The sequence below is a fragment of the Anguilla anguilla genome, chromosome 8 (assembly GCF_013347855.1).
Source record: "Anguilla anguilla isolate fAngAng1 chromosome 8, fAngAng1.pri, whole genome shotgun sequence".
Taxonomy (NCBI): Eukaryota; Metazoa; Chordata; class Actinopteri; order Anguilliformes; family Anguillidae; genus Anguilla; species Anguilla anguilla.
In genome coordinates, this window is record NC_049208.1 from 21,543,683 (window position 1) to 21,570,310 (window position 26,628).

The window sequence follows — 26,628 nt, forward strand, 5'->3', positions numbered from 1 at the left end:
TTTGGTTGATGAATGCTACTCTCCAGATGAAGGCAGTCTGGAGTGGCCCCTACAGTGTTATTTTTAGACAGCAGGGCTGAATCATGGAACCGGTTCCTCCTGCAGGGCTTTACCTGAGCCACAGCCACTGATTAGCAGTGCCTGATGCCTTTGACCTCTGACCGGGAGCATTGCATTCTGGGAAGGGCTTCATCTCTTCCGGAACATTCTGTGCTGCAGCAGGCCTCGGCAGAGGGAACATCATTCCCCTCCCCAAAGTGACATTCATGGAATGGCTGTTTTAAGTCTTCACCTCAGTTTGGACACCATCAACTTTATTTTCAGAATGCCTGTGATAGAGAGACAGAGTTAGCTTGCCTGACTGTGTGTTACATAGAATAACCTCAATAGTATTGAGTTGGTGACTGTGATCAAATGACTGTCTCTTCAAGTGGTTATGGAAGCGCAACATTCAGACAGAAATAATGTGAGCTGTCCCCTTACGGACACCCATTATGCCCAGTGAGAGAGAGAAAAAGACTATGTGTCTGTGTATGAGTATGTGTGTGTGTGTGTGCATGTATGTATACATCTATTGATAAATTATATATTGATAAAAAACACAGGTATGTGTATACATGGGAGTCATGTCACAAAAACAGAAAGTGCTTCAGGACCAGATGCACAGAGAAAGGCCAAGTTTGAAGATCTGTTGACAGTCTGCTAATTTGTTTGTCTACTTTTTTTTTTTTTACAGTATTATTGACATTAAGACAGTGTCTGTGATTTCCCACTGAAACCAGGTGATACTGGGCTGCCGATGTCACATTCTATAAGGGGGGAAACACATATACCTTCATCTTCAAAGTTGGCTCTGCCCACAGCAGTGCTGGCTGCCACAGCCAGGACACGCAGTGCTGGTTAAAACATAACTTCCATAATACAGTCTTAGCAGCAGCCAATGACAACAGATAGTACATTATGTGCAGGGCTTTGGAGTGGAGCCCTCCTCACAGGAATTCCATATTGACTGCCAGAAACTGAGAGAAAGAATGAAGCTGACTTCTAAGAACGTGGTCAAAAAGTCAGAGGAGGGCACAATCCGTGTTCAAAAAGGTGAGGATATTAGCACACAATATTAAACTTGTAATTAAGGTTTGGCCGGTTTTATTAGTTGAAGAGCAGGCATTCCTGTGGGCACCTTCGAAATGTGTTCAGAGCACCGTACAGTTTGGCTTTTCACATTTTGTGGATTCTCTCATGTTCCCCCTTTAGAAAAATCCCATTCTGTGCATCTGGATATAATTTTTAGTGGAAAAAATAAAAGAAAACATTTAGATCAAAGTTGCTATCTGCATACTTTTGGAGGAAGTGAAACCACTATTTGAAATGTTGCAGTTTCCCTAAGTTTCCCAGCTTGTAGATCCTGCCAGAAATTATTAATATTTTAGTGACTACATATCTTGGGTGAAATGTTGGCTTAGTTTTGAGGAATTCTTCTCATACCCTGACCTTAACCAATGCAGAAAGCATGTAACCAATATGCCAACCATGCACTTATCCATCCGGTGCAACTCACTCTTGCCTTACATGAACCAAACTGAACCTCACTTCTGAGAGCGATTATGATTTATGAAACAGTGGAAAACCTGCTAGATTGTGGCCCTTCAGTACCAGAGATGAGGTATGTGGCCCTCCTCTAACAAAATCTAATCTAATATTTAATTTAGTTGCACTGGTTAATTACAAATCTCTACCTGTATTTACTATTTACAATAGTATTTACTATTGCTTCTGGAAATCATGACAGTTCTTGGCAGTGGAAATGGGCACTTCTGGTAAGAAGGCAGGCTAATATTCACTTCTCCCTCCCGATTTCTTGTATGTCAGATACTATATAATTAGACTCACCTTCAAACTACAAACAGGAGCCTGCCTTTGTTTGTTTTTGCTGCGCGTTTTTCAGCATTCCCTTTTATGACACTGATGGTCGGAACAGACATTGCATTCAAGCTCTAACAAGCTAATTGCCCCCCTCCCCCGGTTAAAAGTGTACAGCCAAAAACAAATTAAACTTGACAACAATTAATAGCTTTTCGATTGCTTCCATTAAAAAAAGGAAAAAATCTAAATGCAGGTGTTGAAATTGTGAAATTGTGAAAAGAAATTCCGAGGATGGAATTCCTCAACTGTGAGACATTGAGTATCTCCTTCATTCTTCTTGACTGTTGTCAATTTAACCACTCAGTCATCTATTGTAGTCATCAAATAAGCCTTAAGGCATATTACAGCATCCTTCACTGGCGTACTTTGGAGTGGTAAGAGCAACTTAACAGGGAAAAAACCCTCCAAACCTTTGCTTGTGTTTCAGCTTGAACTGCATCATCCAACTCTTGATGTAGTGGTACAGGGCCTGACAGAGCCTATTTACAAGTTAATTATGAGCAGTCTTCTTTTCTTCCCTGATGAAACTAAGTCCCAAACTCAGAAGAAAGAGATGTCCCTCAGTTTGCCCTTTCATGTCAGAAACCAGCACTTAAACCACAAATAAACAGCTCACAATTGGATCTTCAAAGCGTACTGACTCTGTCCATCCATCTCTATGGAGCTCGGCCCGTGGCAACAAAGAGGATGGTGAGATTTATGGCTCGCTCCGTACACCTGTGGATCCCACGATGGGCGGCGGGGCTGCACAGAAGGAAAACGATCTCCGGCCCTGTTATTAGCATGTATCACTCCCGTAATGAAGAGGGACCTGTACTAGCACTCTGCACAAAAGTAACATATTGACCCTGGGCGTGCTTAAATTGCCCTCAGCTTCAACAGTTGGGGGGACTCTGGAAGATCGCACTGCATGCCCTGTCCTGGCTTGATTCACAATTTAGCTGGTAAAAAATCTGGCCTTTTTTGTTACAGTGCTGAAGAAAAAACAATGGAAGTATAGGTTTCTACTTTCTTGTGCAAATTACAGCATGCCATCCGAAATACAAAAAATATTTTTTATTTGGGGGTCAGGGTGTATTTGGGGGTCAGGGTGCATACTTAAATCTGCAATTATTTTCACATTATGAATGTTTAAGGGGATAAGAGAACTGAATGAACATTTCTTGAAAGTCTGTTTTAGGCACCCATGACACAGATTAATAATTGCTGATTAGCTTCTGATCTCACCCGAGGCAAAATGAAATGGTCTGGGGACAGTGTGTCCTCATTTGGCCCAGGAGTTCATGATCTGTATTCATGTATTTCAATGTTGCTTGAAGTTAATCCAGAGGGATTAATAGCAAATCCAATACCTTTTTCTAAAGAAGAAATAGGATTTTTAAGTAATGATCTTAAAAATTTGGTCAAGGTTATCTCTTCATTTTGAATAGTATGGAAAGGACAGATAATTACTGCTAATTACCACTAGCCAAGCACTGGAATATGCAGTTCTGCTCAAACAACTTGTTTTATAGGATTGAGGTTTTCCTTATCATGTTCAACTCTATTTCCCTATCGTCTATCCAAAGCTTTGTCTTTTTTTCTGAATTAAATACAAAGGCAATCCAAAAGCTTGAAAAGAATGCCTCACTATTGCGTTGTTCAGTTTATTTTTCCGGCGCCAGAATTGGTCGACACAGTAACACAGTATCTTAACTTTTAGATAGCCTTGCATACAAAGTAGGACATCGTTCTCCCTCAAAAGATAACTTTGTGTTTCCAAATTAGGGACCCTTTAAAAAAGAAAGCAGATAATTAATAACATACTATGAAAAAATGTGAAATAATGACAGGGTAAAGGTGAAAGCCAATGTCAGGATCCTGAAATGGGTACCATTAAACCCTGACATTAGACGTCAAAAGTACAATACCATTATGTAAGAGGGATAAAGAGAGGAGACAAAAAAAGAGAAGTAGAAACAGAGAGAGAGATTGGCACGGGCGACGTAATTACTCGATGAAAGCGCTGCCATCCAGAGAAAAACCCCAGTGCACACAGAAAACACAGTGTTCCCTGCAAGTGAAGACAACGGTTGCTAAGAAAATATGCTGAAAGCTTTTCCCCAGGCTTTTGGCAGGGTAAAACCACAAATTAAGGTGCCGTGGTGGGAAGCCATTATGAGGCTCCTCTGTGTGGTCCTGTACCCACCACAGCTGCATGAGCTCTTCTGGTCTTCGCAAGGGGAACCTGCCGTCAAAGGGCTGATCTCGGATCACTTTAAGCTTTCGCCACTAATTGGTTTGGGTTGTGGTCAAGGTTTGCTTAACTGATCCCAGAACAACTACTACATATCCGGGATTCTCAAATGAAAGGCACTATAGGGCCAAAACCATCTCTTGATGCCCTTTAGGGCACCACCTGCTGGTCGTAAATGGCGGAATCAAACTGGCAGGTAAATCAAATCATTGACATCTCAAAATGCTTATGTTGTGGAAGTTAACTCACACTGTGTGGAAATGTAAATACCGCGATATGTAATTAAGTTTTACCACCAAATAATTTTTTTTTTCTGTTACACCACATTATGAACAATTTCTTTTTTTTCACTGCAGCCCCCCCCCCCCCCCCCCCCCCCTTATTTTCCTTCACAAAGAAACAATGAAGCAAATGTTACAGATGTGGCTGACTGAAGGGGCTGTCACTCGGTTTACTGATGTGCCCTTGAAAAAGGCCACTGCATTTGACCTTGGAGTGTCCTAGCAAATACAGCAAGTGTGAATATGCAATCCTGATAATAAATTTTAATAAGTATTTGTCATTTGATGTGTGTTTCTTTAATGAATTACGTATTTTGGCTGATCCCCTTTCGGAAGTTCCAGAAGCACATTAAAGCATTATGGGTCTTTAAAAACCCACAGAGGGCAGTGAAGAGGCAGTTAAGCCAAATCCTTCACTGTGAACTGCACCAAGTGGGACTGGGAATATACCTGTGCTGACAAACTATTAGTGAACCTATTAGAATTAATTAGACTGTCAACATCAAACATCACCACTTTAAACATTTAACATCAAGGATTTGCTCACAGACATCTCAGAAAGTCCCTGACTCCTTTTGATTTCCTGAAGGTCTGAGTCATTAGGTTTGCAACGTGCCTGCCACTCATGTACCTACCTGTATAAGTTGCAGGATTGATCTACTCCTCCCAGAGGATTAAGGAATTAACATCATTTAAATGGGATATTGGATCCCTGTGTTATCTATATAGCGAATTACCTCCAAAAATATTAAACAAAGACACGCCCAGCAAGACGCACACACACACACACACAAACATGCATGCACACACACAGAAATATCAATAATTCACTTCCATGAATTTAAATGGTATATAAATACAGATGATAGATGGATGGATGGATGGAGGGATGGATGGATGGACGGCCAGACAGATGGGCAGACAGACAAACAGATACAGAGGGAGAGGGAGAGAGCGACGGAGGGAGAGACTAAAGGGGGGGTTGACCTAGCATTTGTAAATTGCTTCAATCAAATAGTGAAAAATAGGGATGGGGCCCATTAAACCACTAATTACCTGAACTATAGCAGCCTCTTCATTGCACTTTCATATCTTTTGGATCTTTTGGCCTCTCATATTAAATTCTAACAATAGACACCTGTCTGCTTGCCACATAGAAGACATTGTCCCCTTCTGAGTGACATGTTGTCATAAAGCACAGGGGTGATATTTTAATGCTGGGGCGGAGAGATTCAGGACCCGTGTCTCTGGCCTCCGCCCCTGTGATACAAGCAGCTGTCCCAGGACCGTGAGAAGGCCAATGAAAAGCCAACTGTTTGGAGGGACCAGCCGTAACTGCCCCCAATTTGGCTGAATGGCAATGCATATTTGCCCATATGAATATATTCCATTGTGTGCGCAGGGAGAGCAATATCGAAGGGCACAGGAGGTCCGCAGCACCACTTGGAACACCTGGGAGGCAAGACAGGACATGTAGATGGAGACAAGGAGGTTTTGTAAAGGACAGCCCCCCCCCCCCCCCACCCCACCCACAACTATAATCACCATACTCTGAAGATGGGCAGCTTTCATATCGCCTGCCAGTCCAAGGACTCTACACTTATCAGATGAAAATGGCAACCCAGCATCTCGCTGCTGGAGATGCGTTTCTCACACAATCTGTCAACCAGTGTATCTGACAGGAGGAGTGGTAGCAAAGGACGGCAATACACAGTCATGTTATGGACAATTAGTGCACTCTTTGCATTATGTCCTTCCCTTGCTTAAGTCTAGACATGTTCGGGTGAGAGGTTTTAATGATACTATGCATCATATCAATGATACTATACATGAGATTAATGACTAAATCGAGAATTAAGTTTTTTTTCTTTGGTGTCTGACAGAAAATTCAGGTGGCTGACATGCACACTTTTGTGAATCATAATATGGCACTTTTGCAGGTTTAGCATTGCAAGAATGGTGCATTGAACATCTGAAGAACAACTTACCAGCCATAACACAATGTTAAGTTGAAATAAAGATTTTTTTTAAGGATACACCGGAGGTGACTGTAATGGAAAGATGATTTCATCTTTCATACATCTGTGCTCACTGAACAGTGGCACTGGGAATGTCCCTTTGAGTTTGTTGTATAATCTTTAAGTTTATTGTTATAAGCGCAGTTTTGCTGAACGTGTTGGGCCAACCCATGCCTTTTCTGAATTATAAGCATTGAATCGTAAGCCAGAAGCTATTGCACTCAGCACATTCAGTTGTTCTGTTAACGTCTGACATTTTTCTAAAGCCCTTGTGGAACCAGCATAGGTACCAGCCCGCCCGGCGCTAGGGAAGTGCAGTTGTCGAAACAGCAAAGGCGGCAGGTGCTCCACATCCCACCGTGCAACCCGATACCTGTTGTATCAGCAGAGGAGGTCTGAGCAGTGCATGGCAGGGGTGTGTCGCTGTGTTTGTGATGCTCCACAAAGTGTGTTTTGGCTCAGACCCAGACTCCATGCCCCCAAGTCACTGTGCTTTGTAAACCGTGACAAATATGAATTAAACCTTTCCAATAGTGCCCACTTTGCACTTCTAGCCTTTTTTATCTTTTGGTTTTTAGACTCACCCCAGATTGGTTTTAACTGTGAATTCAATCATTTAAAAAATAATCTGTCAGGAAACAATGGAAGCCATTTCAGATAAGACTATAGCTCAAATATTACTCTAATGGTTTTGAGAAAACATCAAATAATATTACACAGTGAACTGAACCACCTAATCATTGGGGATTTAAGACCATATTTTTTATCCATATATTTGTTCAGTTTTCCCATTGTAAATGCCCAAAATACTTGGCACACTCATCACAAATTTGTGATATAAACACTACATCAAAATGTCAACAGCTGTGCACCACATTGTATTTCTTTGTCAATTGCATAATATGTGAAACAGTTTTTTCACTAAGGTTTTTTTGTTTCTTGACCTATTTGCACCAAACGTGGTACATACTAATGTACCTAACCTTACTTGTTAGCTATAAGCCAGCTATGTCGGACAATATCTTTGAGCCAATGAATTTGACTTTGGGCATGACCTGATACTGAATGGCAGTAACTCATTGACTGTTCCTCCAGTTTTTTACAAAATTTGACATAGATGTTTGTGAGAGGTCACTGAGCTTGCCTACTGAAGTATTTCAAAATTTGGCCATAGGGGGCACTATAACCATAAAATGTGTTTCTTAATAACAGCTTGAATAAAACATTTCATGAAATTCTGTACCAGTGGCCCAGAGCCCTCAGAGTGTCTAAATTTTATATTTGGTTGAGTTTTATTTTAAGTGGGCATGGCCTATCCCATAATAACCTATTTCCCATAAACATTGTTTTTGATAGCTTAAAGGGACAGTACAATGTTTTGGGAAATTCCCCTTTTTGCTGTCTTACCCATAATTACACGATCCGTTCGGCCATTCATAGTGGTAGCACATAGCTTGTAAAACATTTTTGTACTGGACACACACGGATGAAACTGGTGTCAATCGTATCATCTAACTATAGGTAAGAAAGCTAAAAAGCACATTTCTCAAAAAGTTGGACAATCCCTTTAAAAGCATTTATGATTAGTAGTCCCTTCAACAAAGCTCCACACTAAATATTGCCTTAATCAACAACAAGATGGCTATGATCAGAAGTAACATGGTAGCCTCTTTCATGTAAGACCATAACTCCAATACCAATTCAAACCAAATTTGGCGAGTATATTCCATTAAATAAAATGAACATGATGCAAAAGAGCATGAAAGTCCACCATAATGAACTTTTTGCTAATTTACATAATAAGTAAAAACATTTTTTCACTAAGGCTTTTTTATTTTCTGTTTGATTTGCACCAAACATAATACTTACGATTAATGTTCCTAATCATACTTGGTAACTATAAATCAGCTATATATAAATATGGGAGTTGTGAGCCTATGAATTTCAGATTGGGTGTGGCCACATTAATGGTCATAAGTCATTGACCATTCATCCAATTCTCATAAAAACTGAACTGATGTACCACATGTTTATTGTTCTCAATGAGCCCCACCATGACTGGTTAATATATTTTAATAATATATTATATATATATATGGAATATATTATAATAAATTCAATGCAAAATTTCTATTAAAAATACTATTACCCAGCATAGAATACATTGTTATTTCAAACATACAAAAATTCACATTACCATATTGTGTGAGCATGTATAATTTTGTCAATGGATTCAGCAGTTAAAACAAAAGAATCGGGCTAAGCTTGAAACCATTCCCAGCATTTTAATTTACTTCTTCCAATCAATTGTGTGTTTATTAGTCAGGCTGTAGTAAGATGGCTATTACTTGTGTCTGGAGCCCCATAAACCTAATAAATGCAGTTGATTGACTGGGTCACATGTCAGTAGGTTGACAGACGACTTTCTAATATAGAGCTTGGTGGCTTCGTTATCGCGTTCTTCATTAGTGAATGTGACATGTCCATCCATCATCATGGTCACTATCGGTGTATCTTTGTGGGGGGGGGGGGGGGGGGTGCAAGGCGGGGCTCAAGGCTCAAAAGCAAACAGGCTGAAATCTACATTGCAATGTATCTCATTTTCCACCATCGATAGCTCCTAAGAAATGTATACATCAGATACTTGATTTAAATGCTATTTGACCCCAGTTGGACAGTTTTTGTAGGATGCTACTACACATGCTGTCCCCAGCCCAGCTTCAACTGAGGTTTCAAAAGATCCACTCTTCCTCTTCACATTATAAAATCAGCCAAAAGACAGGGATAGCTACTCCCACAGTGCCAGATGTTTTCAGTTATTTTCTGAAAGTTTTTCTGAATCTCAAATTCCATTAACTGCAATAATAAAATGCAATTGCTTCTGCCTTTATTCTATTTTCATAACTTTGATTAAAGGAGATTTCTCTCACTTGCTGTATGTCACTACTCTAACAATGAATGTTCCACCTTAGCTACACCTCTTCATGAACCAGATAACTTTGAGCAACTATGGCAGAGACAGAATTTACATTGTTAATAAAGTGGAGCTGGCCATCTAGTTAACATAGACAATCTGTGGCATTGCTCACCAGCCACAAGACATGCCCCCTGTGAGCTTGACATACGAGGGACAAGGCCTGAGGGACAGCCTAAATATCCTATTTTTCTGCAGTCTTCTTGGTGTTGGGTCAAGCCATGAACTATCTGACCAGCAGTATTAAGGCAGGGATACACCACCAGCATCGCATTGATGTATGAATGGCATGCATGCTATGTTGGCAAGCGAAATATAGCCAGAGTACATGACAGTGGATGGCGTCATGTAGACTTGGAGCGAATGAGACAGACCTGGTGCAGTACAGGGCATCACGATGGTGCAGTGGGTAGCACTGTCGCCTCACAGAAAGACGGTCCTGGTTTCGAATCTGGCCGTGTGGCCTTTCTTTGTGGAGTTTGCATATTCTTCTCGTGTCCGCGTGAGTTTCCTCCGGGTCCTCCGGTTTCCTCTCACAAGACATGCAGTTAGGCTTGATCAGGGTCTTCCTGCCTTTCGCCCAATGCACACTGGGATACCCTCCAGCACCCCCTCGCGACCCTGCCCAGGATAAGTGGGTATAGATAATGGATGGATAGATGGTGCAGCACATGAAAACTGAAGGGTAGTTTTACTTTGCAGCTCAATGGAATGTGTATACACATGAATTTGCTCTAAAATGCTGCCCATATGACTTGAAAATGCACCAATTTTATGATGATTTTCATGAGGTTTTATCATTATTCCTATGTACATTTTTTACAGATGTTAATACAACAGAAACAACATGTTAACGATAACAAGTGTTTAATCTGACTGCAGTGAATGTCAGTGAAAATTGTATTATATGCAGTGAACTGTCATTTTCATTTGCTTGTTGTGTCTTCAAGCTCTCCCATAACCTGGCTTAGTTGCCACTGATACAATGATATACTATATGTTCACACATGTTTCTTAATCTTCTATATCTATGTCCTTCTTGCTGCTGTGATATTCTTTATATGTATCTTGCTGTGATTTTAAGTCATTTGGGATGACAGCATATGCCAAACAATTAAATAAATAAAAGATTATTTGAATATTAGGCTTATTGACAAGTGCCACTTCAGGAAAATCTATCAATCATCAAGGCTATTTGATTCAAGTTTGATTCAAATGTATTTTGTTCCTTTCAGGTATTTTTATATGTATAAATCAACTCACAGCAAACTCACTAGCACCCTCTTGTGTGAGTTATCATTTATTGTATGCTCTTGCTTTTTTGGAGAAAGTACAACTTGCCATTATAAAGTTATAGTCAAGACTATGTCTTTTTAGATTTTAAATGAAAATACTTTATATATCCAAAATAAGAGGAAAAAAATACTTATCTTCAATTATGTTTTCCTAAAGTACCCATCCAGTTTGATGGTATGGGCAACAAGGATAACTGCTTTCCAGGAAGAATGAGAGCAGGTCATTATTGCGTGGTACAAAAACAAATGTAAGTAATCTATTCTTAGTGTATCAATAGGAACAATGCAATGGAGCTTTTCAAAGTAGACAATGGTGCTTTAAGCAAGACAAGTGCACTTTTCGCAAAATACATAGCTCAGTCTATTTTTTGCTTTTATTCAGCAGAAGTCAAAGTAAATAACAAAATGACTGACTGACTAATAGCCTTTATTGATAACAGTTCTATGTAGGGCAGAATCAGCTGTTAGCACAAGCTAACAGTACTATTCAGCAAAGGAGATCTTTAATATTACTACTTGAATCAAATGTGAAACCACTGCATTTTGGCCAACGGCCCTGAAAATATCTGACATATCCTTCAAAAACAGCACCATCCAGGCATAAAATTCAATTTTAACTTTGAAAGTTTAATATTTTCAAAATTAATACATAAGTCACTCGACGACTGCCTATGATGCCAATTAATCTGATCACCCAGCTGCTAAGTAAATAATGTCAGAAGCATTAAGTATTATTTGATGCTGTCTAAACTAATCAGAGGTCACTCATATGATGGAACCACAAGTGTCAAACTTAAACAACTGACAAATAATTTTGGGCTTTTAAGTTATAAGGTGGGATTGGGCACTTGTCTGACAAAAATATTTACTTGCCAGTCAATCAGAATTCTGAGAGTTTTGAGCCAGCGGCCAGAAATTGGTGCATAAAATAATTTAAGAAAGGCTGGCATACCAATGTCCCAGAAGACTGTTTTCACTGCCATCCAGGTCCTATTCAGAAAAATACGATATTATTAAATTCCATTTTAGTACACTTGTCCAAAGAATGTTTATTTGAGTGTATTTAATTGTAAATTCATATTGTACTTGTAATATTTTTGTGATCAAATTTGTCAGTTAAAAAATAAATTAAATTAAATTACATTTAAAAAATCGTTATAACAATTCATTAAAGGCAAATCAAGGCAAGGTGGAATTATACCATTAAATGCCTGGTTAATGTTGTCGCCATCATAAAGCTCCTCTAAGGCTTTTATCACATTCAGTTGACCCATACCGACATCAGCCAATCAAATTCCTCAGCCAGTGTCAGTCAGCAGTCTTTAACCCCCAGCAGAACAGGGGCAGTGCATTTGAGGTATGGAAGAATTGGAGGAGCCCCATTCACATCCAGACTTTGGTCAGAAAGATGGATGGCTGATGGGTTGTACCAAAGAAAATATGGGAAACGACATTATAAAATACAGGCACAGATCATTACAACATGTATGAGCATAATGAAAGATACAGCTTGCAATTAATCAAAATGTCTCTGAAACACAAGAGTTAGGATTTTTCTCAAAGCTAGGAATTCTTGCTGTGAGCTCAAGTATACTAATTTAATTAACATGACTTTGGAGTAAGGTTCAGTAGCCCATAATATAGGATTTCTAAAAATCCACAGGTGTCAAATCCAACCTATAACTTTCATTTGGTTTTTTATTTCAGATTCACCTGATTCTGAACCATATTACATTATTCAGAATTTGAGCATTTGCATTTGAGAAAGCTTCTTATAGCCTCAAATGTGGCCTCTCAGCTTATGCTGTGGTCCATTCCAATGTTTCAAGACCTTTCATACAATCTGTTAGGCATCTTCTAATGGCTTATGTGCTGTGCATTCTCAGATTTCTCCAGGAGAAGACAGCCTATAGCTTGTGGTAGCAAGGCTCTGTACAAATATGTCCAATCCAGGGTTGGTGGAAAAGAGAGGTGATCAATCGGATTTAAGGATTTTGTGGGAACTGTCTGATGTGGCAACTTGGGCATGCAGTGATCCGTTCGAGCTGTCACGCTGGGCTTGTGCCGCAGTGGGTGGGGTTCTACCCCATCCTAATGTCACCCAGTTAAGCAGTGGGATCGCGTGTTAAATGTTAAACGACTTGCTGGGTGAGATGTTCAAGGCATTGTCCTGAGGGAGCGACCACTCTTGAAAGGGGAGATTTAGGTATTCCTGTTTGATGTGAACTTGGATTCTTTGTTGAAAAATGGTGGACAGACAGTTTTTTTAATGGGTGCAAGAATAAAGGGGTGCTCTGATTAGGCTCTGATATCCTGAGAGTGTAAGGCTTTGCTTGTGAGCTACGAACAGAAAGTGTGTTTCCCCTTCATTATGCAGTTTTCATTGTTATGAGTGGGTATACGCTATGATGTACTGTAAGAAAGAAAGTGAAAAACTACATCTATACCAGCATGAATAGAGTGACATGGCAACAAGACCACCCAAAGTTAAAATGTTTTTTGTGCTGTAAATTCATTCAGACTCAAATCTGCTCAATACTAGACTTGTTTTTGTTGCAACTTTGAGAAGTAAGCTGACATGTCTTCAAATATATTCAATACATTCAATATATTCAGTACCCTCCAATGATGATGATTTTCAATTGTTGAAAAATATTAAGCATGAAATGTATGCATTATGTGTTTATGTGTAATATGTTTTTAGACAGAAAAAAAACAAAAACAAACAGTGAACTTGCACTGAAATACGTATTTTAATCAGTGCTAATCAGTGGTTTCACTGAACTAAGGCACAAAATTTTACAAGACAAAAAGTAGCACTGTGGCCTCACAGCATTGAAGGTCCTGGGTTCGAATCCCGGCCCAAGCCTTTCTGTGTGGAGTTTGCATGTTCTCCATGTCCAGGCAAGCTTCTGCCAGGTACTCTAAATGACCATAGTTCAATGACATGCAGTAGGTGTAAACGCTGTGTGGGCCCTGTGATGGATTGGCCTGTCCAGGGTGTATTCATGCCTCTCTCCCACTGCTGGGATAGGATCTGACCAGGAATAAGCAGCTTAGAAAATGGATGGATGGATTGACAAATGGTCATTAGTTTTACAATTCAGAATGGTCAGTATTTTATTCCAGTTTCTATTGGAATTTAAATACAATCAATCAACATTTTTGAGAATTTGCTTCACATCCTGATATCCTTCATAACCAATTATTGCTCAGTGGCAAAGAAATAAGCTGAAGTATCTCTGCTTTCTGCTTTGATTTACTGTTCTTTGCTTTCATTTTCTGTCAAGAATGCTCTCCCCAACACCTTAAAGGTGACTACTTAGCCTCAGTTATCAGACTACTTTCTTTACATACTTTCTAAAGCTTTATAAAATATTAGAAAAGTAAGTTGCTCTTGTGGGTATGTTAAAAACATGAGCCCAAATCTGTCCTCAAAAACATTTTGTGAATGATCAAGATGGCAGTAGGCTACCTTTACAGTGATCATAATGTGCACATTTGGCATGGTGCATACCAAAAATAAAACAATTTTAAGGTTGGAAAAGCAACAATCCCAGCTCATCACACAAAAAATATGCATGTTAGTTTTTCATTTATCCATATTAAAGTAAACCTAAATCAGAGACATTATCAAAAGTTGCTGAATTAACAGAAGCTTGTGTTGTTTTAAAAATGGGCATTTATTCCACTCTCCAGTGCGAGGAAATTTGAATTCCTTTTTGTTTTTGGTTTCTTTCATTTTTTAAATGAATGTTATCCATTATTAGTTAAAAGTGCTGCATTTTCTTTGAACACAAGGTTAAACTGCCCACCACTCTTGTGTGTAGGAGGACAAGAGTTTAGGAGTGTGGGGGGGGGGGGGGGGGGAGGTGATAAGATCTGTGGACTGCTGTCAAAGTGAATATTAAAGCCAACAAACAGAATTAACACCTACCAAGTTGCCAAGTGGTAAGATATAACAGAAATGGAAACTACATGGAAATTAGAAGAATTTAGGAATTAGCAAGCCACAGAATATCTGTGTGGGAAAGCGGTTGTGGTATTGTATGGTTTGGAAATGTGGGAGTTTGATAATATGGCCTGATAGGCATCAGTCGTTTTTATATGGGTCACTAGCACCACTGTACCAGGGGTAGGTCTGCTGAGGGTTCTGAAGCACAAGAGACTTTCTGTAGCATAACTGATATCCCTGAACTCTGGTACACACCCACACACAAATGTATTCATGTGCGCCAAAAGATTATTATTATTATCATTACTATTCATAATAATAAAAGATTATTTGGTATTTGATCTACAAGATACTACTTTTCTCACCATGTGGTGTTATAATTCTGGCAGACAGAAACACAAATTAATTTGACTGGTAAAATTCAATTGTCAGAGCCAATAAAGAGTAAAGCATCTGGTGGAAAGTTCATAATGTGTCAAGGAATACAATGTTTCCTATTGTTATAGTCATGATGTGTCTATGTGTGTGCTTTGCCCTGAAATGTAAGTTCCGCAATTGTAGCAAAGTACAGAATAATCGGTCACACACTCTTCACTTCACCAATATTTGTTTGAAGATCCCTCCCACCAAAGTAACGTTAGCTCCTTTGAGATTAGTGGACGTGGCCTGTTAACGGCCATCTTGTGGATACGCCTAAAGGAGGAAGTCAGAGGAACTGAATCCCGTAGTGAGGAAGAAGCCGACATTTTCAAGTCGTTTTTAAGAGGAGGGGACATATCGAACAAAAACTCAGTCGTAGCACATATCATATTACCCTCAAGTGTGAAGTAACAAGCCTGGTTGATTGTGGGGCTCCATTCTCTCAAGGTAACTATCAAGTTGGGTAGATGGTCGCTATGCTAACATTAGCAGATAGGAATGGAAAGATCGAGGTGAAAAGAGCGGCCGACACTAGGCGTTTTCAGCTCATTGCTTTCAACATCCCTGCGACTAAGTGTCAACGAAGAATGATTACATAGGAGTATTGCAATTTTATGAGTGTGTTACTAAGCTAAAGTTAGACAGTTGGTAGTAGAATCGTATCGACAGAGTTGTCCTAGTAGAGATTTAACTTAGCTAACGTTTTAAGGGCTAGCTAGCAAACATTAGCTGTTTAGCTAAGTGCTAGCCGGCCAAGATCATCCCTTTGTTAGATAGCTATTTTGTAGCGCAATGTCACGATCTACAGTGCGCAGACTCAATAGTACGATGGCTATAAACTGCTAGAAAACCTCTAGGCTAGCTATTTTATTTTAATTTTTTTTTACATTTTATCAGTTAAGAAACGAACTCCACTAACGTTACTTGGCTGTCTTACAGCAGCTAAATGATATAGCCAGCCACAGGAACCAGCGCAGTGTCCCTAGCTTTCAAGGCCCCAATCGCCTATGCAGCAAGCTTCAGTAACTTGCGTTTTATATGTAACGCTAATTAATGGTTAATTAGCCAGACTAAATTTGTGGTCATAGCTGAGAGGTTATGAGATAAACCGTATCAGGACCTAATATTCAGAGGAGTGGCTATGCATGGTAGCTAGCAATGCTAATGCCAGTGCCATGCATTCGGTAGCTAGACTTGCTAAGGATATAGAGCTAACGCGGTAGCCATCTAGCACGAGTACATTATGTAGGAAACGGTTTTCTTTGGCTTGCTGTCTCAGTACTAACTGTGTTATAGTGAAATAATAAGATTGATAAATTGTATCGATGACGCTAGCTCTAGTCTATATCACCGGTTAAAGTTAACACATTAGGCATTACAATGGTTGATTAGTGTTAAAGTATAACGTAAAGTTAAAATGTTTACGTTATCTGGTAGACTACCTTACGTAGCTATTCTACGTAGTCTGACGTTAATGTTGCGGATAACGCTCGTTAGCTAGCCTAGCTAAAATATATGGCGGTGTCAAAGCTAGTCTAACTAGGTAGACAGGCTAGCTACGTTAAACCAACTAACGATGAGCTGATGGTTATGACCTCTCTGTAAGTTAGATGGCTAGCTAACATTAGATCGGTTTACCTTTTATTAACCCGGCAAATAATTTTCATCGTTAGGCTAGCCAATTTAGTGTTTTGTTGAAACGTTATGACGTTGGAACTAGCTGGTTTGAGTTTGAATAAAACATGTAGCATAGTTAATTAAATCGTGGCTAGCTCCCCAATGTGGTATTATTATATTGTGCACTTCGGTTGTCGACACCGAACACGAGTTTTGGCACCAGAATTAATATGGGATATTATTAATCGGTGAAAAGGAGCAAATCAGTAGAAAGTCGTGCGGTTGAACTGGGACGATACATATTTGTAACCAGCATCTGGCTGGCTGTCATGTTGATGGAGGGAAAAAAACTTTACTCCAGCCAGAAGTGATAAAGGACGTGGGCATTAGCACGTCACTCTTTCATTGACATGTCTGTTCATTATTCACTGTTTGACGATTATAGTGAACGGGACAGAACAGTCCGTATTACACTTACAGTTCTAGAAAAATCAAGTGGATACGTCTCGGAAACTAGCCTATACACACTGTATGTATAGTTCTCTTGAAACTAGTGTGTCGCAGGCTAGTCGCATTCCACGATTTGTTATTCTACTGGTATGTTAACAATTTGCTGTGATTTCAGAATTTGTATAGTTGTGTAAATTACTGGAGTTGCACATTTGATGAGCAAGCACCTAACCTGGTATCTGAGTGTGGGCATAGCAGCACCAAGATAATAGTCCCTCTTGTTCACAACTGAGTTGCAGAAGGAAGCCAATTGGTTTGATTCTCTGTTGAATGGTTCTTTCATTCTGGCTGTTGAGGCACTCAGAAATTTCCTCCTCCTCTATATCACTGAAATGAGCATCACGTGTAAATGTTCTTTTTAAAAAAAAATTTTTTTAACCATTCTAGAAAGGCTAAATTTGTCTTGTCACTACGGTTGCGTAGTATAGAAAAAAAAACAGGTTCCTTTTCCGAGTGTAGGGCTTTTTTGAGATTCAGACACTCCTGCATTCTAAGAAGGAAACCTTTCTGGTTTGTCCTGAATGACTACATTATTCTTAGAATTTTATCTTCACTTTTTCAAGCATGCTAATTGTTCCAAAAGACATTCCCTCTATCCTCTGGTAAGGTAAGTGTAGGAATTGAAATTTTAGTTCATTTTCTGTCAGATTAACTCACCAAGTTGCCCTGTTGAGCTTTATGTCGATTAAAGGCAGGTCTTTGTTAATTTGCACATTTTTTGAGTAGTTTTTAAACTTTTTTTATTACAGACTGAAGAAGCTCAGTTGTTAGGGCAAGGCCTGTGACTCTTTGGTTTGTAAATTAGTGTGCCCAAGCTTTTTGAAAATATTTTATGTAGGGCTGTTTAATGTGTGACAACTACATTAGCGTTTGACTTTTGCCAGATGATGAGAACTTGATATTGTGAAATTTGGATACAATACATTTGTTTCTTGATGTGCCATTTTGTTTACAATGGTGGTAGTTTTTGGATGTATTGAGTATGCCACATCAGCCAGTTAAAAGGGGACTGAGGCATTCAACACAAAAGTCGAGTGTAGTAGATTGTAGTTTGTGCTGTGAAAATTAATCGAATATTATTTTAATGACCATTTTCTATAATGTTTTTTATTTTCCAGATTTGTCCTTTGCCACATTTCAGCCATGGGGAATATGTTTGCAAATCTCTTTAAAGGCCTTTTTGGCAAAAAAGAAATGAGAATTCTCATGGTGGGTCTTGATGCTGCTGGAAAAACAACCATCCTATACAAACTGAAGCTTGGAGAAATCGTTACCACCATTCCAACTATAGGTAAGCAACAGTCACAGAGTGGCTTGCATTTGTTACTGAAACAGAATGGCCAACAAATGTCATATTTCTGTTTCTTTTTGCTAAAATGTTCTCAAAGTTTGCTTTATACTTGTCTACAAGGCCTGAATAAATTGAATCCATAGTATGAAATGTTTGAGTCAGTGGTTATACTGATTTAATTTGTTAAAGAGGGCCATTGTACCCTTACTGAAATGGAACATGCTAAAAATGTATTTACATAACATACATTAATAATATATTGTTTCACTGCTGTGAATTATATGTTGTACATTTTTTTAAAAGGTCTATGCATTTACAATGTGTTCCTGTATGTTCCATTTCTGTTTTATCATTTTGAATGGGTAGTTAGTTCAGCAAACTCTTTACTTCTGCTTTTAAAAATTTGGTACTTCCTTTAACCACCCAATATATTTTGCCAGAATACCTGAGATTTTCTTTTTTTTGAAAGATGGCCCAGGAACTTTGACCTAATTTACTCTGGTTACATTATACCACCTACTGATCAGTGAAATATTATCTCTTCAAAGTATATAAAGAAATAAATTATATAAAAATGACAGAATTGGGATTTTTATAATTAAGTGTTAATGTGTGTGATTGGTCCTTGGGTGTTAAGATTTGCTAGAACCCAGGTACTTGTTTGAAATGGTTTCTTTTCCTCCTCCAGGTTTTAATGTTGAAACAGTGGAGTACAAGAACATCAGTTTTACAGTGTGGGACGTCGGCGGTCAGGATAAAATCCGTCCTCTATGGCGCCATTATTTCCAGAACACACAGGGTAAGTTATCAAGGGTAAACGATTAAGGCCAACTTTCAAGGCCCTAGTCCCCATTTTTAGAATGATAGCATGAGCTCACCAAGGCAAGAACAATATTTTGAGCAAGCTGAGATTTTAATAATGAAAATCTGCCTGTATTCAAAAAGTACTTTTTATGTTGCAACGTTTCTGTGCATCGATTAAATGGCTCCCCACAATGAAGTGTTGGACATTGACCCGATGCACAAATCAAATAGATATAGGTAAACATCTTATTTTCAAGCTGGTGTTTTGAAATCATAGGACCCGGTTTCACAGTTTGCCAAGTGCAAGATTGACAAGAGCACATGCTCTTAGGTAACGATCCCTCAAGGCTGTGAATGTTTACAGCTTCAACGGGTAGGAAAAGTGTAATTAATAATACCCCCCACATCACCGCTATTCATATCTGCTAATTGCGCAAGTGAATCTGACCTGAATTGGATTGTATGTGGCTTGGATTTTAGCATGCTTCTAAATTACTCATGTGATGCACTCTCACTATACCATTAGATCCTGACCAGTGTCACATGTAAATCCCCACAGCATGCAGAATTTTATTCTCCATCTTATTTTTGTCAATTGATATATGACCTCTGTTAAGGTTAAGTATGTATATATTTTTAACAAAGCTGGGTACATGTTTTCAGTATTATGGACTTATACTGGACTATGGCCCGGTTTCACAGATACAGATTAAGCGTAGTCCTGGACTAAAGTGGGTTTTGTGTGGAGAATCTCTAAGACTAGACTTAATCTGTGGCTGCGAAACCAGCCTATATGACGGAATTAAACTTACATATGGGGTGGATGTGCGTATTTTCAGGGCATTTTTAATTGTTCAGCAGTTTTGGATAAAGGTAAGCTAAGCAAAATGGTGCTGGCCGTTGTGTTTTCAAAACAAGCCAGCTCCCCCCCTCCCCCTCTGTGCCAAAATCTGTTGCTTGTTCAAATCTGCCAATAACGCAAGCTGCGAGAAGTGTGTTGCACAAAATTCCCACCCTTGCCACAATGCTAACGACTGTAACCATGATAGCTGGGGCTGTCGTATGAAAATAAACAATGACTGGTGGAGTTTGACGCTGCCATAGGCATAGCCAAGGGCAGATAACCATCCCAATAAGGTGTATTTTCATACGGGTTGGAGTAGTTATCCTATTTACGCCATGGCTGCTTTCCATTGGAACATGTATACACATGCTTGCGCACACACAAACACTTTCTAAAGCAAGCTGTAATTGGGAGGGAATCCTGCCCACTGATTTTGTCTAAATTTCAACAGGGGAAAATGAACATCGACCGTTCTCTGTTGCAAGTAGCTGAAATCAGACATTTCGATCCATGGCTTTATGAAAAGACACATTGACATACTTTGAGCTTTTTAAACTACCAAGCAAATTAGCCCGTAAACTACTTTAGGTGAATCAATACCCACCTTGCTGCCAGTAGTAAGGACAGACCAGCCGAGCAACCTTGCTACATGTTCTCAGATTGAATCTGTTCAGTCCCTTCAGTTGTGAAACCTGGGAGTGACAAGTGCAGAGTGCAGGTGTCTGAACGTAGGTGGTGTGCACCAGTCCATTTTTTAGTTACTGCCATGACACAGCTTGTGAATCTCTTGATTCCCTGCGGCTACCGCTGCATTTGTTTGCATGTTGGTTTTTAATTATCACCTGGTTATTCCTGTTGGAACTATCTTAAACCTTGCATGAATGCATTTTGCTCTCATTGTTGAATGCAAGCCCTCTCCAGTCCATTACTTATCGCAGCTGAGGCACAGCAGGCAATTGAGGTTGTCCAATGGGCTACGCAGTGCAAGCTACACTTGCCAGTTTGATGCCATTAATGTGGCTCTGGAGAAGAAAATTGATACCATTGTGCTCAACCGCATAGTAAGAGTTAGAATGGTGCATTCAACCAATTAATTGTATAGTACAAAAAGAATGGTTCATTCACAGTAAGGCTGCACAAAGTTGCTTATACAACTGTTTTATTAGCGTATAGCAGCTGGGCACCTGGACATAGACGTTTCGGCTAATGCCTCCAGTGTGAAGAATAGTCTAGTTGCAGCTGGCTATGAAAGTAACACGGGCTCTGTAAATATTTAGCATTTTTCTCTTTCAGGTCTTATCTTTGTCGTGGACAGCAATGACAGAGAGCGAGTGAACGAAGCCCGAGAAGAGCTGATGAGAATGCTGGCGGAAGACGAACTCCGAGACGCCGTTCTACTAGTCTTTGCAAACAAACAGGTGCGTTCTTGCTGCCGAGTGTCACTGTCCAAACATGGCCTCCCATAAAGTTTCTTTGCAGAGGAAACTAGTGCCAGTACATTGAGTCGCAGTCTTACAAACAATCATTAAAGGAAAATGTACTTTCTTTCATTAAATGCGTGGTAGTCCTATATAGTAAGAATAATTTGAGTTTTCAGAAGCTGTAAATTGAAAGTTTTTGCAGTCCTGTTGTGCTCATCAAAACTGGCTCAACTGGCCTGCTGATTTGGCATTGTAATGTTAAGGTGGCCTAGAACAAGTTCTTATGTCATTAACACAACAGTATAAACTGTTAAGTTCATCTGGGCATGTTTTACATTTTATATAAGCTTAAAGTCTTTGAAGATTATTTGTTGTAGTACCTTTTATTTGTAACTGTTTTAATGTAAACTGAAATTACATTAAAACTACGGTGTAAATCTATCACAATATATGGATGTGTTCAATTCTTAAATTTGTGCAACCTGCTTGAAAGAATAGCATGTATGTTCAGATGAATGGATTTGTTAAATGAAAATGCAGATTAGTTGTGTTTTGTTGATATGCTGGCAGCGAACACAGTGCTTGTTTTTAACTAACTTGAACTAGAGCAGTCGCAGAACTGTACAAGAAACCATATTAATTGCATCAGTTTTATTGGAATGAGAATTTTTGTGTTTTTTGAAACACAACCCTGTATTTAAATTAAAATTTGTCTTTAACTCTTACAATTCAATGTACTGGTTACTTTCCCTTCACAAACTGAGTTTGAGTTTGTTTTAATAATTGTGAAACTGTTTGTGAAGGAAAAAGAAATTCTTTATTGTGAAAGTTGAGGACACATGTTGATTGAATCCCAGCCACACTGCGATGATGCACCTGATCTTCCTACTAAATGAATTGGCCACACGGTGGCTCAGTTCACTCAACTGAAACATTAAATTGGCTCATGTTATTAGACATTTTTAAAGTTATTACTTGAAATCTATGGTAAAAAAATGAATTTAATTGCAATTCTAAATGCAACTTGTTACAGTGCATTCAATATTTCATCATCCGAGTGACCCAAACTCATTCTTATGAGCAGAATGTGTATAGGAGAGTGTCCATTGTGGGCATTACTTCAAAGTGGATTGTGCTGTTATGGTATTAGCCGGCCATTGGTGAAGTGTATAAAAAGGACTGTTTTCAGACCTGACTGTGGTGAACTCCGGTGTAGTGTAAAAAGCTGAGCACTCAAAGCGCTGGTAGCTAGCACACTGACCATCTTTTCCGTGCCACAGGATCTTCCGAACGCGATGAACGCTGCCGAAATCACCGACAAGCTGGGACTGCACTCGCTCCGACAAAGACAGTGGTACATCCAGGCCACCTGTGCTACCAGCGGCGACGGTCTCTATGAAGGACTGGACTGGCTGTCCAATCAGCTTCGAAACCAGAAATAACTTCTCACCGCCCACAACCCCCCCTCCCCATTTCCCTCCACCTCTGCCTCCTATTTACTCCTGCTTTAATCCTCTGTTGCAAACTGTGCTACTTTGTGATAACTAGTGCTGGAAGCTGCCCTCATTTCATTCCTCATCACAATATATATATTATGATCCCCACTTTTTTTTTCCTTTTTTTAATTTTATTTTTTTAAGTGGGGATAAAGCAAGCCTTGGAACGCTGACAGTTTTCTTATTTAATGTAAATAGTCTTGTTTTTTGGAATGAGGCAGCTTCTGGCACTCTTATGCAATATTTACTCTGCCTTTCTCCTGTTTTTATTTTTCTTTTGTACAAGTCGACAGACGTGCGTGTACAGTGAGCGCTACTGGAAAAGAGATGCACAAAGCTCTGCAGTTTTTTCTCTCCCTTAAAACAAAAAAAAAAAAACTCCCCAGCTGTCACATCGCACAGTTTCCACCCCTCACCTTGTGTCTGCAGGGAGAAGTTGGCTCATTTTCCTTGGGTGTAGGTTTTTAACTAGTACTGTACTAGGAAGTGCATTCTTTCAATTAATCAAACACTGTCAAAGAGATGGGCATCAGCACAGACCTCAGAAGCAGGACTTGCAACAATCGCAGTCACATGTAGTGTAACAGAATCTGGATTGTCGGTTACATTTCGCCATTTATTTTTTTTTTGGTGTAAGGCCTTGCACTGCCTAGCATGCAGATGCTATAATGAAGTAGAGATGGCAGCTTTCCCCTGAACGGCAGTTCGTCAGGTCACTCAAGAGTGTATGAAGTAACACAAGTTTCATCCCTTAGGTACCTAATTCAATCAGTCGTTTGCTGTGCCCAGAAAGCAGTTGGTGCAAACCCAGATTTTGTTGACTGTTGCCATTGGCCAAGCTTTCTGCTTCACTGGCTTGTCGACACTACTTGCTTCATTGGATTGCCTTGCTCTGCTTTTGGTGTGGTCAGAAACTTGAAAGGGGATGGCGAGGCTTCTACAAGCTTGCATTGGAATACTTTGGTTCGGTGCATCATTTTAGCCAATGTCTAAGAAGCAGTTATGAACACCTGACCAAGTGCAATGTGGCTAAACGTCCTTGACCTGTCTGAATCGTCATTAAGGGGCCAAGTTCTACAGTTTTTCCCCCTGCCACTTTGCACTTTGAATTATTTAAAACCTGCAGGCTGTATCAAAAACTAACCAAATACAGCATGTTTGTCGAGGATTATACAAAGTACAAGACATATTAATGTGTTGCCAATTTCTCGCATGGTTGTACTGTAACAAACAAATTAAATCAATTCACGACAGTCAAAAAACTGGTACATCTGTGCCTGTTCATAAGTGAAAACTATTTCAACTCCATAAGTTAAGAAAGTTGAAAGATTTTTCTCCAGTCTTATTTTTACTATTTTTGTTTTATTTTTTGTAAAATGCTTAAATTACAAGAGCATTGCGTGGACTCGTTTGTTTGTTGGACTTCCTTCTAAACTTGGCGAAAGAAAGTTGCTTCAGTAAACCAGTCAACTTGCAGTATGTGCCCATAATATGTAAACAAAGTTAAAACCATTGGGAATATTGGTTCCAGAATGTTTCTGATAGGTCACCTGATGTGCTTTCAGTGTCCTTATTTTGCTTGGCCCCGTTTCAGCTGCATTGAATGACTTTTTGGGATAGATCTGCTGTGCGTGGTGCATCACAGCAAGCTCAACCCTCAACTAAAGTATCTGGTACAGGTACCACACGTGGAGTTGTAGCAGGCTTTGTCTTGAACTTTGACACAAAGTCCTGGAAGTCCTCATTGAAGCCCCTTAGTCTGTCGATAGGGGCACGTTTTTCCTTTTAATGCCTTTTCTAGTGATAATAAAAAAAACAGTAATGTCTGATTGGATTGTGGCATGGTGTTAGTATTTGAAATCTGTATGAGCTTCATGTTGTACACAGATCCAGCAATGCAATATTGCTTTAACCCACAGCAGCTCACCTCGATCTTGGCTGTGCTCTGCAGTAGATGCTAGTACTGTCCTCCAGACAGAGAAACATGCTGTCCAAAGCCTTTTGTTTTCTTGTCAGAAGGAATGTTCAACGCATGTTGGCGAGTCATTCCATGCTAGTATTACACCCACAGAAACCATGGCAAGCTCATGAATGCCGCTGTTGCAGATTTGCCATTTCTACGTCCACGGGAGTTAGACACGATTGCCTCTTCTCGACACTGATGATTGAGTCTGGGACAAATACGGTAGTTGAGTTTCTTGGTAGAGTTGGTCTCAAAGTCTGACTCTGATTGATTGTTTTATAATGTTATTTCTGTTAATTTCATTTCGACAGAAATTAAGCACTGTAATTAAAGCTATTAGAATAAAGGGGTTTTCCGTGTCATTTATTTAATTTCACATGCCATACCTGTCATGTTATGACCCGCCACTTCCAGTGTTCACTTGCTTTTAGGTCAGACACCAGCTTGGCATAAAGCTGGAGACTGCATGCCACCTGCAGTAGTTTCACATATGTAGTTTCCTGTAGTACAGTCGCTACCCTGCTTATCTGTTGAACTGCAGTGTTAAATGTCATACACTTGGATGCTGAAGATGTATACTTGCACTTACAAATATGAGTGTCTTCAATTCAGAGAAAAAGGAAAAATGGAGGTTAAAAATCTTTTGTGAATTCTGGCGGTATGACAAACCAAGATGCATGATGGCTCTTGCTTTAGGGAAGTGATGTGCACTGGTAAGCTTTACAGGCATGCACGTGAATTCTGTGCATTCTGTTCTGACGATTTTTAGAACTTTCCGTTTTACCATTGTAGTTGGTCCTGACGTGGGTGCAGAATGGGACCAGGAAAGTCTTCACAAACCAGAAGCTCAGCTTCTGCATTCAACCCGTCGTCTGTCCTTGTTCTTGAAGCTCTTGCTTGGCAGCAGGAAATTCAGGTGTATCACTAGGCTAGCTGTAGGCTTTTAAGCACTTGGCACATGGTGAATATTCACATCATGAATATGGCACGTCATGAATATTCACAATGAACCAGCAAACCAGGACTATTCTGAGATTCAGTACTGCAGACAGTACACTCAATGTTAAGAATGTGGAACTGGCTGGGTAAGTAATATAGAAAACCTTTAATAGAACTATGCCTGCATTGTATGATGAAATGTGTGGCACAGAGCCACGTTGGCTTTTAAAGTTAGCTGGGGCAATAGGGACTGGATGCTCCCTGACTTAAAGCTGTGTCAGGGAAAACGAGAAGCAGAAGACCAGGGATTTGGCTCCACTGTGCAAACAGACATGCCTTGATGTCAGTGCCAGAAGGAATCCCCCCTCTAAGCCCCGCCCCAAACCAGGCAAGCTCAGGCTGCAGGCTCTGCCCTCTTTGTGAATCAAGTCAGACAGGGGATTTCCACCATACCCTGCCTGACATCCCCTGATTTAGCCGGTGTATAACTGTCCATGCCAATGGAGAAAAGGGAGCCATGACCCTGTTGTGAGCTCCACAAAAATACCATCCATATTTGTACATTAATATGCAAGTGAATGTAGGAAATACCATCAAGGACAGGGGTGGGCAATTCGGTCCAGGTCAGGGTGTATGCAGGT

General features: G+C 39.7%; 1 protein-coding gene across 2 annotated transcripts in view; it reads left to right on the plus strand.

The window, feature by feature from the left end:
- arf1 (ADP-ribosylation factor 1) overlaps positions 1-25,394 on the plus strand; it is a 32,206-nt gene extending 6,812 nt beyond the window's left edge. Inside the window, exons 1-5 of one of the 2 annotated variants that reach the window (XM_035428911.1) lie at positions 15,333-15,549; positions 18,348-18,520; positions 19,209-19,319; positions 21,462-21,586; positions 22,870-25,394. In XM_035428911.1, coding sequence (XP_035284802.1) covers positions 18,373-18,520; positions 19,209-19,319; positions 21,462-21,586; positions 22,870-23,031 — 546 coding nt within the window. In that variant the 5' untranslated portion in view covers positions 15,333-15,549; positions 18,348-18,372 and the 3' untranslated portion in view covers positions 23,032-25,394. Of the gene's footprint in view, positions 1-15,332; positions 15,550-18,347; positions 18,521-19,208; positions 19,320-21,461; positions 21,587-22,869 lie in introns of those variants that run through there. The other variant, XM_035428912.1, reaches the window with a different exon arrangement.
- Positions 25,395-26,628: the final 1,234 nt, after the last annotated feature.